Raw genomic sequence first — 16,818 nt, forward strand, 5'->3', positions numbered from 1 at the left:
GGTATGTTGCAAAATTGCGTTTCAAATATATATATTATTACACAGATCGCTACGGAGACCGTATCTCTACAACAAGGGCTGCAAGATAAGGGCTATGAAGAATGGGCCGGTGAAATGATAGGAATGAGGGAAATCTTAAGCATATTCTCCAATGTATCCCGAAGTGACGTCGTTGGAATGAGAGCACCTTTCTTGAAACCGGGCAGGAACACCCAATATAAGGTATTTGAATCTATCTGTAAACTACTGTCTTCTTATTCCATGTCCACTCCTCAGTGAAAGTGTGAAGACACCACACGACGTCACCAAGAATCCAAGTATTCCGCAGTTAGTAGAAATCGCATAGTAATTCACTGTCTTATCTCTTCATTACTGTTAAACCAGTATACACCTCAAGCATTTGATGCATCGAAATGTTAATCACTTTGTCGATCCAGTATGGTTTTAGGTTAGTCCTAGAACATGGAGATAGTTTTTCTTCATCGGCTGCAAACCACTCCTGTGAATTAATTAATGTCATTTAGCTAAAACCGTATCCCATATGATGAATCAATGGCAAATAATATTATTTTCAGGTATTAGAAGACTTTGGATACATATACGACAGTTCAATTGGTACACCACCAACCAAAGTTCCTATCTGGCCTTACACATTGGATCACAAGATTCCCCACGAATGCAAATCAGGCACCTGCCCCACCAAATCTTTCCCAGGTATGAGATAAATTTTTTTGTAAAAAATAATTGCTGTCTCTCTATTATTTTCATACATTTCTAAACTTCTGATCTAACCATATATAATTTGGAACAATCTCAAAAATATGCCTATTAGGGCATAGGGCTTAGACACACTGCATTACATTATTTGCAGCAAACTGACTTGAACTTTGATGGTTCTCGCTTGATCCCAAATGTATACATCTGAGTTGACGCAACGCGGTCTGCTTCGATATGTGGCGCAGTGTCTTAGCCTTCAGAAAACATTCTAAAAAACTGTGTCAAATGGGACTTCAAACCTAAATCCATCAGATTCCGGGCGGTGGCTTTATCAATTAAGCTACCAATACAATTGCCAATCAGACATATTAACAAAATCTTCACATGATTACCAATTGTATCGGTAGCTCAATCAGTATTATTTTTCTAGGATCATTTCAAATAGGCATATTTCTTAGAATGCTTCAAAATTATATATCAACACCTCCTACGTAAAAGGTCGGAACTGCGTTTTTTGCTATTTTGACTTAATTACTTTTGATTAATTAATTTTAAAGATAATAAAATGATGATATCAAAAAAAAACTAAAAATCAATCAATATTTTATTAAAAAATTTATTAAAACCATACTACTGAAAAATTACCATTTTGCGGTTCTGACCTTATACGTAGGAGGTGTCGGTATGTTCAATAATTAATAACACATTCTTATCATTTATTACAAAATAATGAAATAATAATAACAAATCAAATACGTACGTAATCTTCCTACATTATTTTTGTTTGTTTATTCTTTCTCAAGATTTACTGAAATATCTTTTCCGTGGTTGGATGCATTATGTATTTACTATTTTACCACACAAAAATATGAATCTGCCTATATTCCTTTGAGATTTTTTAATTGAGCCGATTGCATATTATTAAAAAAAAATACTAAACTAAAAAGCTGTTCACCATAATATGTATTATGCCCATAGACACATTGTGTAATTGATGTTTTTAATTCTAATGGTCATTAATAAAATCGTCTATGGTCATGTGTAATTTAAAACTCAGTAGTCTTATTTTTTTATTCTAGGAATATGGGAAGTGCCTATGAATGCACATTACATTGAAAGCTACGAGGGAGGACACTGCCCCTATTTAGATCAATGTGTTTTACATAACCACGATCCTGATGAGGTAATTAATATTAAAAATATAGTAGGCGCTCGGTAATTCGGCACCCATATTTTTTCACCTATGCCGGAAATGCCGGATTATTGGATTTCTATAGAAAATAATAAATAATCTGTCATGGTCGGGCACCAAACTGCCAAGCGAACGGCTCTCCACTCTGCAATTCGGAAGTTTAATGTGAAACCTGCCGGATTATAGAGCAGGAAAGCTGAGTTGCAGAATGCCTGACTATTGGACATGCCGGATTGGTGAACGCCGGATTACCAGGCGCCTACTGTATATTGTTTAGAGACTTGGGTGATATTTAGATTATCAACAATGCATGTTCTTTGTTCTCCTTGACTTATTGGGCTCATTGAACAGGGCAGAGCATTCTTTATAAATAGTGTGATAAAATGTCTCATTAAACATTTTTAATTATATGTACGTTTATCCCTCACCAGGTTCTCGAATGGCTACAAGAAGATTTCAGCCGTTACTACGATCAGAACAGAGCACCGTACATGATGCCCTTCCACACCAATTGGTTCCAGATCAAGGAATTGGAACGCGGATTCCACAAGTTCCTTGAATGGGCGTCAGATCTGTAATATTTACTATTATTCTTATTTTATCTTTTGATCATGTCCGATCGTAATAGTATCATATGGGCCTCCACAGAGTGAATGTTTGTATTGACAGATTTTTGTTAAAACGAGATATGAATATTAGCCATTTGCTCAACCTATTAGGTACATACTCTGACTCCAAACACAAATTGAAAAACAATATGTGTATTAATTGCTTGTCCAGAATTCGAACCTGGCATGCGGTGACTCTTGATTCGAGGCATGCTCTTCATTATGAACGGTTTTATTTATCAAAATCAAATAATTTGAACTATATGCAGTTATATACAAACTGACACAAACATATTATGATGGATTGTCTTTTTATACAAACTGCAAATTGGCAAATAAATGTCATAGCAGTAGTGTGAAGTTCTCTGCAAATAAGCCTATAATGCAGTCACTTGTAGCTAGCTTAACAGTGAACCAGAGGTCCTTTTATGCTTAAATTTCATACATTTAGATTCCATGTCGGTAGAAAAAAGTTTTTTCAACATCGATCACAACTGTTATATTAAAGATACTACCTACCTATTAAAATAGTCCTTACTAGAACTGGATATATGGGAAATTTTTGTGGAATATAGACATGTTTTTTGAAAAATAGCATTTATTATTGTTTATAATGTAACTAGCTTACAAAATTATTTCCATTATTTTTAATTCACAAAGCCATTTTAAGTTAAAAAATAAGTAAAATTAACCAGGCCGGAGCACCGTTCCGGTTCATAAAATCCCCAAAATTATTGATGTCTCATGGAATAAAAATATGACCGTCTGAGCTAAATATTGCATAATATAACAAAAAAACACATTTTTTTTGTAAAATACACATAAAATTAGGTTAATATTTTCATAAAATTATCAAGCAATCCGGTTCGTAAAATTCTCAATTTCGAGCGCTAAGCAGACTATAGTAGCACTGCACTGCACTTAGCATTCATAATTATTGTGATTTTTCATCTACATATCATTCTCTAAATATCTCCTGAATCCGTGGACTTGGTTAATAATATGTGAACAATTATTGCTATTCAATTCAATACGTATTTTAATAAATGGATTCAGCAACTTCATCAATAAGGTATCAAATAGAATTGACTGATGCGGTTCTTGTCAGATGTGAATGAAAATAATGATTTTTGCTATAAATTAGTCCTCAATACCAAATGATATGCAGTGAATATGAATAGGCTTACATTTATTATAAAGGGTACCTACCGCCATAGTAATATGACATGTTTTCTTTTCTAGACCTGATGTTTGGTTCGTCACAATGACACAAGCCCTGACATGGATGACTGACCCCAAATCAATCAGCGAGCTGAACAACTTTGAGTCGTGGAAGTGCGAAAAGAAGGGTAACGTACCTCCAGCACCCTGCCGGATATCCAACAAATGCGCTCTTACTTTCAAGACGGCCGAGTCCAACTTCACTGACACAAGATACATGGAGACTTGCAGAGACTGTCCCAATCAGTAAGAAACTTTATTCAATTACTCAGTTTATTAAATGATAACTGACTTCAAACAACAAAAAGATCAGCAGCATCTTCATAATGGACCAAGGCCTGAACAAAAACTATAAGTGCGAGTGAGAAAGCATTCGGCCGGCGTATAATCTCCGTAATATATGTTAGATTATACGAAAAGTACATGTTGCTGAAATGTATAGTTTTTTAAAGCGATACCTATATAAGGTTACTGGTCAATATTTTCAGTTAATTTAGTAGAAAAGATGGTTAACTGTGTTGTGTGTAAATTTGGTAGCAGTACCGAGAAGCAAGATGATGGTACAGTCAGTCCTCGACTTACGCGAATTCGACTTACGTAAATTCATACTTACGCGATTTAAAAAACTATGTATGTGTCATACGATTATAACAATTATACTCGATAAAGTTCGAATCATGGATCATGTAAAAAAGTACCAATGCAATCTACGATAATTACCAAGAAAAGAGGAATATTAATAGAATGGAATAATTATTGGTTACATGGATAGAAAAAAATGCAGCAACAACAAATTCCAATACCCCTTATGCTCATACAGGAGAGAAAGCTTTTTGAAGGCCCAAAGTGTTGGTGTTGGTGTTGATACTCATAAAATTTAAAGGCCCTATTAAACTACACAATATTAAGGTAACAGGTGAGGCTCTAGATAAGTCGTGGACTTACTGTATATTTTTAACCGGAATTCCATTATAAACTAACAAGCTCCTCCCATTTAGTGGACAACAGCGCCTTCCAGGTATTGCCAAAATCTTCTTGTTGGAAAGTAGTAGTATTTATTAACAAACAGAATAATGAATACAAGGTTCTTATATCTTATGTATTATTATTGAATTAAAAATAATCTATATATTTTTTTTTGCAGGTATCCATGGCTGGGAGATTCAAAAGGCACAGGTGTTGTCGGGGACAATTACATTCCTGAAAACCTAAATTAACTGAATAAATTAATTAAAATTACCCATCATGGTAACTAGACCTATTAAAGGCCATATTTCCAACTCAACACTCTTACCAAAGCTTATAAATGCCTGGATTATTTTTTGTTGTTTTATACATGAGTAGACTTTTAATACAAAGTTGTACAAGGTGGAACCAATAACTGGCAACACGTTTTTTTAATACTGTTTTATTATTTCAAATGTATCCCATCCATTGATTTACCATATAGAATTGGCTTTTAGCTAAATTCACATAAATTTGTAGTACATACAATTTCTGACACTTCAGTGACATGTTTACGACAAGCTTACCTACGCAAACCGGTTTGTATCGGGAAGCCTGTGTGTATGAACAGGAAAACTTAAGCATGCTCAAACCAAAAAGCGCTGTAAACGTCTATACCGCGCAGGAAAGTCGTTATACCGCACAGGCAAGTTGCTGCCGTCTAGTCGGCGCATTAAGTAATTATTATACTCTTCAATCCTACCTCGCCAGTGCGAAAATTAGACACCGTTATTGATATTGTTCAGTGACTTACAAAAAAAATCGATATGCGAAATCGTTGTGCCCAATGTAAGGTAATTGCCATAAATAGTACGTAATTAAATTTCATGATTCCATTTTGACTAAAAAAGAATGGATTTGGAAGGAAGAATAAACATAACTAGAAAAACTCGTTGAACATTCTAAAGCCTAGTGCCCACGCACGTTCTTGCTCGATCGAACATGTTGACTTGGAAGCATGCTCGTCGTTTTGTCCACATGCTCGAGCAGCTCAATACAAGACACTTAGTCAAAGCGCACACGTTGAGTCATGCTCATACGAATTCCTGTCAAGCATCGAGCAAGAATTACGGACCATGAATTTTTTTCATGCAAGTGCTACGCACTGCCTGCATCTTTGAAGACATTGCTCAACTTTTTATTGTTTTTCATACGTGTAACACTCACTTCGCGAAGTAGAACATGTAGCAGATTTTCAGTTTGCACAGGAATACAATGAGGTCATTGTATACTACTTAAACGGTGGCCGAATGTTCCTGTAATGGCGTTTTGTGTATTACACACTTTTAGAATCGGCAATCAAAAACGCCAGTTTCTGTTTTATGTCAATGTTGGCGAGTTAATTTTTAACAATTTTACAGTTAACATATTTAATGAATAGTCAACGTGTGAAAATACTAACTCACGCGTTTATTTCTAAACCACTCAAATTCATTCAAAATAATAAAAAAAACACAGCAGCAGCTATTTCTTTGGCTGACGCATTATTCGCTCGGAGCGTAAAGCCATAAACTGTGACATTTATATTTCTTTATTGATATTAAATCATTCTGTTCATAAACTTTTTTGAGAAATAGTATAAATAAACAAAGACATTTAATTTACCTTCTGAGAAGTCGGTAAGAGAACACGGCAGCCTTCGGTGATTGAGGTAATCATGAAAAGACGCTTTACGACCTCATGTGGCTAGGACACGTGTCCGGATGCCGCCAAAGAGTGTGACACTTCTTACCCTTATGGCACAGCCGCAAGGGTTCCGTCGCCATGGCCGGCCTTCCCTCACCCTGCAGCGGTGCCACAAAAGCGACCTACATGCTGCAGGTCTGACATGGCGGGAGGCGCAAGAGTTGGCGATGGACCGAGGGAAGTGGCGCGAACTTGTGCTTGCCCTATGCCCCAATGCTGGGTCGTGACAAGGTGAAAGAAGACGATCTTCTCTTTATAGAAGGTAAACCATTGCGCACTACCAGAAAATGCTATTCTGAAGACCACCGGCCGCCACTGGTTGAGACATGCTCAAATGAGCGTAAATCCATCTAGTAAGAATATGCATGTGTACTTAGCATATGATGTGGCGATATGCTAGTACTGCACTTTAAGCATCTGTCAAACTAATATAAGACCATCCTATCATCTCGTAGATCACTATTAAAAAAGTCGGATCTGAAATTTTGTCAAGAGTTATTTAAACACTTTAAACATTTATACCACAATCACAGTTTCTTTGTCCGAATAACAATGTCGGTTCTTACCAACCGACATGTTGCCTGGGCGTGGGTGAGCGAGATGCGTCGGATCTGACAGTTGTTGCTATGTTCACCAGACAGACAAACGTTTTTATAAACGTTTAGAAAAGTTTCTATAACCCATATTTTTATTCATTATGGCAAGCAATAGGTCACAAAGGATATTTGATGAAACATCTTTGATTGCTCGTACTGAAAAATAGCATTTTGCAGATCCGACTTTTTTAATAGGGACCGACGATCTATTCTCTTTCACAACCAAATTAAAATAAACGATTCCTTTATTAGTTCATTTTTCAAATTTAGAATACAGTGAAACCCCAATGCTACGGTTTTCAAGGGACCTTAAAAAAAGATGATAAATGCGGATATAAATAAATTTAAAAAACTCGTTTTTCTCCTGGATTTTTTTCGACATCATATTCAGTTTCTCAGCTATCAATGAAATTAAAACTAAAGACCGAATCTACCTATAACTAATAAATAAAATATTCAAGTTCTAGTTTTTTTCATGGGGTCATTTTAGTTGTGACATAAAAATTCGTGATACGAGATGCGAGGCAAGACTGAGAGCCGATCGACCTGTGCAAATAAAGCAACGCGACTGAAAGGTCTGTATGTAGGAATCATGAACATTTCTACGAATACTTCTATGGTGTATTCACCGACAACATTGAAAAAGTATCCAAGCATATGGTTGAAATTGCATGTAAAAATTTATTAAAGTCAGTAGGTACCTACCAGCGCTGGCGGCTCAGCACTTCATTACAATAAACAACTTCTTTTATGGTTTATGAATGTCATGCTTGTTTCGGGGATTTTGATGATGGTTTTCAGATTTTTGATTTTCGACTTTTTGTGTTATGTGGCCGCTCATTTAAAAATTGAAAAATTAATAAGGACTAGTTAATTGACCTGATTAAATTACATTGTGAAAGGTGTAATTTCATTTTATGAATGGACTTCAGTAAGAAACCGTCATTATTTAAATGTAACTGTTCACAGTAATCAACATTTTTGGAATCTTGGACTAGTTCGATTGGATGGTTCAATGCCTGCAAAAAGATACGTTGAGCTGTAGAGAAAAAAATCACATTGTATTACAACTGATGGTGCATCGATAATGGTTTAAGTAGGACAATTAATTGAAGTTGAGCAACAATGAAGTATGGTCACGAAATTCAATGGGTGGAACTGAGTGTACTCTATCAATGATGAAACATCAAATGCAACAAACGACATCGACAATAAATACATATCCGATGAAAATGATCATGATTGAAAAGGATGGAAATGATAATAAAGGAGAAACTGAAATAAACGATCTAATCAGCAGTGGCTGGTCTAACATCATACACGCATTGCACTGTTTGCGTTGTTTTGAAACATCCGCTCAACATCGTGAATCACATCCTTTTCTTCATAGGTTTTCACTATAGTAAAGATCCACCATAAATAGTGAATAAACTTGGTCAGTCATACGTATTTGTTTTCATTGAAATAAGAGTACAATTTACAGATGGTGTTGGTTAGTTTTTAAAATTCAATCAAACCCTGCGAAAATCAGGCCATAATAGATAATAGTCAAAAAATACTCGTATATCTACAAAATATCTAAAATTATGCAATTAAATCATAGGTAGATCTTTGGATATTTTATAGATAGAAATATATTTTTTATCTATTATGGTTTGGTTAGGGCTTAATGAATTTGAAAAAATGAACGAACAATGTGTAATATGTATCCTTAATCCAACGAAAACAAATAGGTATGAATAAAAAGATGTGCACAATTATGTCACATCGCCCAAAATATACCAAAACTATTATGGTTTGGTTGATGCAGGGTTTAATTGATTTTTAAAAACTAACCAATACCATCTGTAAATTCTTCAATAAAAATAAATACGTATTACTAACAAACTTTAATGTGCACTATTTATTTAGGATCGTAACAGCCTACCTCCATCCTTCGCTACTGTAGTAAAATAAACATAAACTGTAATTCCCATATTGCAGACAGGCAATAGCACAATTAGCTATGTATATGCCATCTCAAAAAATGATGGCAACACTAAGCATTTATAAAATGCTAACATTTTAGGTATTAAAGCTTTTTCACATATAAATGTGCATGTGACAATGTAAAAACTACTTCTTAACTCATTTTTTTAATTTGTGCATAACTTGCACCTATTTAATCCTCAATCCCTCATTTGACCTATTTGGTAGCATAGTGTGCGATATAATATGAGCGATATATTGGTGTGGATCTGTAATAGAGTAGGCAATAAAACAATGCGGTATAGTTTAAAAATAACTATATCATTTATTCCTCATCCTGTACAACTGTGGTTTTCTCAGAGACGTACAATCCATCCAAAAACTTTCTAATGTCCTTATCCTTGACGGAGGTGGACTGCTGGATGAGGGCAGCGGAGCGGGAGACATCCTCCAAGGAATTTCCCTCCAGGATCAGTTCGTCCTTCTGCTTGGGGGAGTTCACGACTGTCACTCCCGTGGCCATCTTCACTCTCCTGATGTACTGTTCACCGAGGAAATTTCGGATTTCGATGATGGAGTTGTTTTCAGTGGTCACGCAATTGATGGGGAAATGGGCATACACAGCCCTCATCTTGTATTGGAAACCTTTGGTGACCCCTGAAAAGTTAAAAAAATTTGTAATAAATTATTTTTAAAAGGTGTAAAGCTCAAAGCAAGGCCTGAACAAAAACGATGCATGAGTGCGAGTGAGAAAGTATTCGGCACCCTTATAATCTCTGCGACACGCGCTAGAGTAAGATAAAAGGTCTACATATGTTTTTGTTAGTTTCCAAAAGTATCGCCAACAAATCGTGGAGAATCGCTTCACGTAGCATCGTAGCTCGTGTTGCTAAATTGCTATTTTTTGTGTTAGACATAAAGTCAGTGGTAAATATTTTTTGTTAGTAAAGTAGGAAAGATGTTTCTGTGTGTTGTATTAAAATATGGTAGCCGTACTGATAAGCAAAAATATGGTATTACGTTTTATAGTGTAAGTTGATACATGTTCGTGATAATTTATTTGTATATTATTATATATATTATCAGTGACCTACTGCTTCTTTAAAATAACTTAAAATATGGATATCTTTACCTAATGGTTGCATTTTGACCGCTTAAAAATACTATATAACGTAAAAAAATAGAAAATTATATTTTAATTCTGAGCGTCTAGTGCGAACACTTTAGGCGAGCACTACCGAAATGGTCTATGGTCTCGAACATTTGTAGACGAATGCGTTCGCTCGCTCACAAACCAAACGCATGGCACGCAGCTTCATTTAGCAATGCAACGGGTGGCGTCTAAATGTATCTATAGTCTATGGCTCAAAGCTACTTTTGCAGAGGGGCTTTGTAATTTTTCATTTTCCCTCCAGTGGAGCCAGACTCCTAGAGAAGAGTTCTACTATACTATACTATACATAAACATTGATACCACACCACACATGGTCTTCATCGAGCGTATCATGATCATGGGGCCTGGGGCCTGGGAATGTCTCAGAAGCGGATAACCAAGACTGACGTTTACAGACTTTCTAATAAAAAGTGCCCATGGGAGAGAGAACACAGTGAAATAACAAAAATAAGTGATTCTGCCTGCGTAAACCAAGCTACAATAGATATAGTCAAAAAATATTAATCCATCTATGAATATCTAATATTATGCTATTAAATCAAACATGATTTTAGATATTTGATAGACAATGTTATGGTTTGGTTAGGTGGGGGTAAATTATTTTAAAAAACTAACACCATCTGCAATATCTATTCTTAATTCAACGAAAACAAATATGTGGGACAGAAAATGTGTGCATTACTTGACGGATTGCCCATAGCATACCTAAACTGCTTTTGATAGGTTCGGTTCGGCAAGTTTCATTGAATTTTAATAACTAACCAGTAGCATCTGCAATTTGTATTCTTACTTCAGTCAAAACAAATAAGTAACACTGACAAAGTTTAGTTTACACTATTTATGTTGGATGCTAACAGCCTACCTCCACCCCTCGCCACTGTTGAGAGTTGATGATGATTACTGTAATGTGGGTATACTTAACACCAACTCTCAACAACTGGATTGGACTGTGAGGGAGGGACACTTGTGTATTTACAAAAAAAAGTAATAATAAACAAGGTCTATGTAAACTGTGGGTCACTTCAGAATACATGAAGTATTGTAGAATTAGTGACGATATATGCAGTGTTTTTTTTTTTTAAACTAGTAATAAATAGGTCATAATGTGGTACAGTAGTATCATAGTATGAATGAAACAATCATAGAATACCCAGGATTTAATAAAATCAAATAAATGTACCTAACGCAACCACATTGGGAATTAAACTAGCTGCCTTACGCATTATAGCGCCTGTACACGTGCATGGATTTACTGGCAGCAATAGTGTGTATTTTAAACTATCGTGACAATAACTGTTTACACGTAAAAGTCCTGACTGTCTCTCCAATCTCATTCTTCAAGAGTAAACGAGACGCGATATTGTGGTGGACAGGTAGTGAAAATCTATTAACCTCAAATTCGTTCGTAGTTTGTTTTTTTGCCGCCAGGTTCGCCACTATCGTTCTACTGTGCAGGCGCAGATCAAAAAATTCTCAACTGTCGTATGAAAATTCAGAAACTTCGGAACTTTTTTGATTCATGCATGCAATCTTGCAACTGCAGAATACATCGCACCGTGAGTGTAAAACCAAGGCATGTGCAAATGACATATTTTGGAGGTATTAGGGTTTGAAATTTTCATTTTGTTAGGACAAATTAATAGTTTCTAAAAAAAACCATATTTGGTTTGTATCTACATTATATTGCATGTTCTTTCAGTTACTTCACTTTTACATTATCAAGTTCACGACTTTTGCAGTGTTTACATGTACGTTTACATGTACATTTTCATGTTACGGCCGCGATAATACGTACTGTCAGCAGTATATCTATGCACGTGTAAACGGGGTATTAGTTTACTAGGGCTGTCAACAAACAAGGAAATTTAGGTAAAGATATTATAGTACTCCAAATTGTCATTGTGCTTAAAGGTGTTGAGACCAAAATACCTAAACCTTTGAGTTACAATAAGTTGTGGTTTAGCTTTTGATCTCATAAGACCTCGATCAAAAAAACCATATGGAGTAATATAAATGTTTACCAATATTGTCACCATTATCAATATATCAATTTCAGGATCAAGTGAAGTAAGTGTTACTGATAATTTTTAATTAAAATTGTGTTCCGCCTGGACACAAGTCAGATGTATGCAACATGCAGTTGGCTGTCATTGACATCTGTCATATCTTCACTGAAAACATTGTAACATTTAAAAAAAAAACCTTCTTAACTGAGTAGAAAAGTTGAACTGACATTTGAATCACTGGTGTTGCGAATGTATAAGTGTTGAACTAACCTTTGATCATGTTTTCAATATGTGAGCAGACAGTTCTGACAGCAGCCAACTCTCCTTTGGTTCCGAACCACTTCTCTACCCTCAGAACTCTCGGATGAACCATACGAATGTCCAGCGCCAAGTGCTTAAAAGACCGCTTGAGCACTCCCCGGGGTCCTTTGACTGTCACCAACCGAGACTTGACTGTGACAGTCAATCCCTTAGGGATTTTCACAACTTGGTTGGAAACTATTTGCTTCATTGTGGGTTCTGAAAGGAAAAACCAACACGTAAACCACTTGAATCACTACATTATTATAATATCGAGTAAAGCATGACAATGTTGACAGCGATGCATGTCACATAACCAAAAAAATCAACAGACGTCGAGATAGTTCAAGTACGATATAAAATAAAGAAATACGCCCCATAAAACGTCACTCACTAGCTATTACTACGGATAATGGTTAATTTGAACACTTAACCAACTAGACTCTCTCGATGATTTCAGAAATCATAAACAGTTTAACGAATTTCTCCTCACCTATCGGTGTCCCAACCGGAAAAGGCTAGAGAAAATATCGCCAGATACAAATAATATGTTGGTACCAGTGTTGCCATCTTTTCAAAGTGGGATTATAATTAATTTACCGTCTTAAAAATTTAAGTATTAGGGGGTAAAATATAGTACCTACGCGTTGTCATCCTAGAGAAAATGTACCTATAGGTTTTTTGTTTCTAAGAAAAAAATAACGGAGAATTTAAGAAACTCCGAGACCCCTTTTTATTTACGTATCTCTTTCGACCAAAGATGCATACCGAAGAATTCAAGAAATTTCAGTTTAAACCAGTCGAGGATTTTTTTACATTTTTCGAGCAATTTTTTTAAGTTCTCCGAATCTTCTTATATTGCAAAGTTATCGATAGTTATTTGCACCAATTTATCGAACAAAAATTTCGAAATTTTTGTACTTTTTCCATATTTTTTCCGATATTCAAAATTATAGTATTTTGGGCGTACTATACCTGTTTAATGTCGTACATAGTACGCGGACCTAAATTATAGTACAAATACTATAAATATAGTACAGTTAGCAGCACTGGTTTGTACTGAACCTGTTTGAATCAGTGTTGCAATCTTTTTTGCGAAACAGAACACGACAAAACAGAACATGACAAAACAGAACAGTGACAAAACAGAACAGTGACAAAACAGAACAACGATAAATATAACTATGACCTTTCAGGAAAAATATAAATTTAATATTGAAGTTGTCCTATCTCTATTATGTTGGTAGATTTTTAATAGCAGAGATTTTCAATACCGTCGTGACCCCGAGCTTCGCCTGCAGTACCTTACATCGCCTATTTTAGTTAAACCTAAAAATTACCCTTCTTTCTTTGACAATGGCATTCCTACTATCTTTCCAAAGATATATTTTTTTATAGTGGTAATATTTGTGCCAAAATTTGAATCTAACTTCATGTGGATGTGTCAGGAAAACACGTTTGTTTGTGATGCGGGAGTGTCGAGTTACGAATTGTCTTACAAAAATTTGTCTGTAAAAAGAATCTGTTGAAGGTAAGTTATTATTTTTGTATTCTATAGGTTTAATGAAGTTTTATATTTATAAATTGAAAACATTTAGAACTCTATCTTTGATTATAAACATTTAATTTGAATTAATAAGAGACTCGAGCCTTTTCCCGCCTGTGATCCCAGCTTCGCCTACGCGTAGGGTTGGCACCACCATGTGTACTTTTTATTATTTAAATTCCATGAATTATGTTTTTGAAATATCTGTATTAAAATAATATGTCTGCATGATATTGTCAACAAATATTACTTATTAACTACATAAGTATATTTTTTGTTTCAGATAAAATATTCCGTGCGAAGAAAATGTCTAATAAAAAAAGAAATTACACCACCAAACACGATGAGGAGATGATGAATATTGCATTAGAATTAATGCGAGATAAAAAGTTATCGTCGTATCAAGCGGAAAAACAATTTGGCATTCCAAGAAGAACATTGCTGGATAGGCTACATGGTAAACATGTAAAACCAGTTGGTTCTCCAACCCGTCTTACTCAGGAAGAAGACAAAATTGTGAAAGTTTTAATTGCTGCTGGGGATTACACTTAAGACTTGTGGTGCATCGATACCTATTGTCCAATGGGCGACAATTTTTATTTGATGGCAATCCGCCAGGGAAAAAGTGGGCATATTCTTTTCTTAAACGTAACAAAGTTAATTTAACAACACGATCCACTCAAAATATAAAAAGATCACGCGCCGAAAAAAATTCAAGTGAAATCGAAATGTATTTCAAAAACTTGAAAGAGACATTGAAAGATGTACCACCGGAAAATATATTAAATTATGATGAAACCAATTTGGTGGATGACCCGGGTGCGTCCAAGTGCATTTTTCGCCGCAGTATTAAATATCCAGAACGTGTAGTGAATTACACAAAAGGATCAATTTCTGTGATGTTTGCCATATCTGCAGGTGGTGTTTGCTTGCCACCGTATGTGGTTTATAAAGCGGAACATTTATTTCACCAGTGGCGAATAAATGGACCTATTGGAGCAAGATATAACAGGAGCAAATCTGGCTGGTTTGATTCTGTTATTTTTGAAGACTGGTTCCAACAAATAGCTATACCTTGGGCTAATTCTAAAATTGGACCAAAGGTTATAATTGGAGATAATTTGGCGACACACATCAATCATTACGTTGTAGATTTATGTCAATCAAACAATATTAAATTTGTTTTTTTGCCACCAAACTCAAGTCATTTGACTCAACCGTTAGATGTTTGTTACTTTGGGCCCATGAAGAAGTTGTGGCGTACTATATTATTAAAATATAAATACCAGAATCCAAGAGAAACATCTCTAAATAAGGCACATTTTCCAGAATTTCTTAAACAGCTGATTAACGAATTGGACGAAAAAAGGCATAATATTACTAGTGCTTTTGTAAATACCGGCATATACCCTTTTAACCCAGAGAAAGTACTGCGGAAATTTCCTGATGTATCAAATATAAATGAATATTCAATAGAAAAATCATTTCTAGATTACCTGAAGGAAAATAGGTCACCCAATCCTATGAAGAAAGAAAGAAATAAAAGACTTTACATCCAGCCTGGTACGTCTGCGTCAACTTACAATTTCCCCCCAGAAAGTTCTAATACATCCAGTAAAATAATTGTTCCAGAATATGCTAATACATCAGCAAATAGCATAATTGTACCAGAACATTCTAATACATCTAATGAAATAATTCTACCTGGAACATCTAAAGATCCAAAAGATTGGAAATGCTCAGAACACGAAAGGCATCAAAACAAAAAATTACAATAACTTCGGATATTCAAATAATTCCACCCACTAAAACTAAGAAGCGAAAAGAACACATTATACTTACAGATTCATCAGATTCTGAAGAGACTATTAGTATCATTAGTAGATATTCGCTATTAGATGAATCTGATGACTTTTTACCTCGAGAAGATAATAATGTTGACACCGAATCTATTAAATTTGGTGAAGTGTCTGAAGAATTTGAGAGTAGAAACATAAAAACTGATATTGATTTCAATATAACGAGCGAAACACCTGAACGACAATCTGGCAGTTAATTGTTTTGTTTTAGTCAAATTTCCTGTCCAGAAATCGGATCGCTTTTATATTGGGCAAGTGATTAAAAAAATAAATGAAACTTATACGATAAAATTTTTGAGAAATAAAGGAAGAAACAGATATGGCTGGCCGGTGGTAGATGATATTTGTCAATTTAATAAAACCGATATTGTTTTGGTTCTAAGCGAACCGAAATCACATCGCAGAGGAATTTTGATTTTTGATTCAGAAGTTTTAAACAATTTTTCAGTATATTAATAAGCTGTATTCTAATGTGTATGGTGTATACGACATTATGAGTGAATAAATATTGTGTTATGTGCATAAAAGTTTGCTGGATAATTGTATCAGAAGATTTTTTTATTACCTATCATTTTTTATCTATGGCATTCTAATCGAATGCGATTGATTTGTATTTTTTTCGTTATTGGTATACTTACATGTATAGTTGATTTAAATTAATTAATTGTAGTTGTAAACAAATGTTCGTTTTTATATTTTCATTGGTTATATTTCTCAAATCATTAAAACCGACATTGTTTTGGTTCTACACGAACTGAACCCATATTATCGCAGAGAAATTTTGATTTTGATTCAGTAGTTTTAAACGATTTTTCGATATGTTAATATGTTGTACTCTAATGATTATAACATATTTTAAAATAGGTATAGGCATATGTGTAGTTAATTTAGTTTATTGCAGTTGTAAACAAATGTTTTTTTTATACTTACTATGTTCAAA

The 16,818-nt window shown here is 34.8% G+C and overlaps 2 protein-coding genes across 3 annotated transcripts in view; one reads left to right on the forward strand and one right to left on the reverse strand.

Annotated features, from left to right (window-relative positions):
• The window catches only part of Cda4 (chitin deacetylase Cda4), a 32,313-nt gene extending 27,174 nt beyond the window's left edge, over positions 1–5,139 (forward strand). The window contains exons 7-12 of the mRNA XM_085960336.1: positions 46–222; positions 576–714; positions 1,797–1,900; positions 2,341–2,483; positions 3,760–3,984; positions 4,883–5,139. Of these exons, the coding sequence (XP_085816462.1) occupies positions 46–222; positions 576–714; positions 1,797–1,900; positions 2,341–2,483; positions 3,760–3,984; positions 4,883–4,955 (861 nt within the window). The 3' untranslated portion in view covers positions 4,956–5,139. The remainder of the gene's footprint in view (positions 1–45; positions 223–575; positions 715–1,796; positions 1,901–2,340; positions 2,484–3,759; positions 3,985–4,882) is intronic.
• Positions 5,140–9,293: 4,154 nt separating this feature from the next.
• On the reverse strand, positions 9,294–12,993 carry RpL9 (ribosomal protein L9). Of its 2 annotated transcripts, none has more exons than XM_085960351.1 (3): positions 12,967–12,993; positions 12,444–12,692; positions 9,294–9,650 (listed from the first exon to the last, which is right to left on the reverse strand). In XM_085960351.1, the coding sequence occupies exons 2-3, from the start codon at positions 12,682–12,684 to the stop codon at positions 9,319–9,321; spliced, it is 573 nt and encodes a 190-aa protein (XP_085816477.1). In that variant the 5' UTR covers positions 12,685–12,692; positions 12,967–12,993; the 3' UTR covers positions 9,294–9,318. The 2 variants fall into 2 exon arrangements, with proteins under 2 accessions (XP_085816477.1, XP_085816476.1); XM_085960350.1 differs by having other exon boundaries at positions 12,868–12,990.
• Between the last annotated feature and the right edge of the window lie 3,825 nt (positions 12,994–16,818).

Source organism: Rhyacophila brunnea, unplaced genomic scaffold (assembly GCF_057557595.1).
Source record: "Rhyacophila brunnea isolate RB1 unplaced genomic scaffold, BYU_Rbru_1.0 scaffold_11, whole genome shotgun sequence".
NCBI lineage: Eukaryota > Metazoa > Arthropoda > Insecta > Trichoptera > Rhyacophilidae > Rhyacophila > Rhyacophila brunnea.

Excerpts from the sequence above, each read along its gene's own strand:
- RpL9 (XM_085960351.1), bottom strand. The coding sequence starts at position 12,684 with ATGAAGCAAATAGTTTCCAACCAAGTTGTGAAAATCCCTAAGGGATTG. Across the intron at positions 9,651-12,443 it reads TATTGAAAACATGATCAAAG|GGGTCACCAAAGGTTTCCAA; the intron begins GTTAGTTCAACA and ends TTAACTTTTCAG.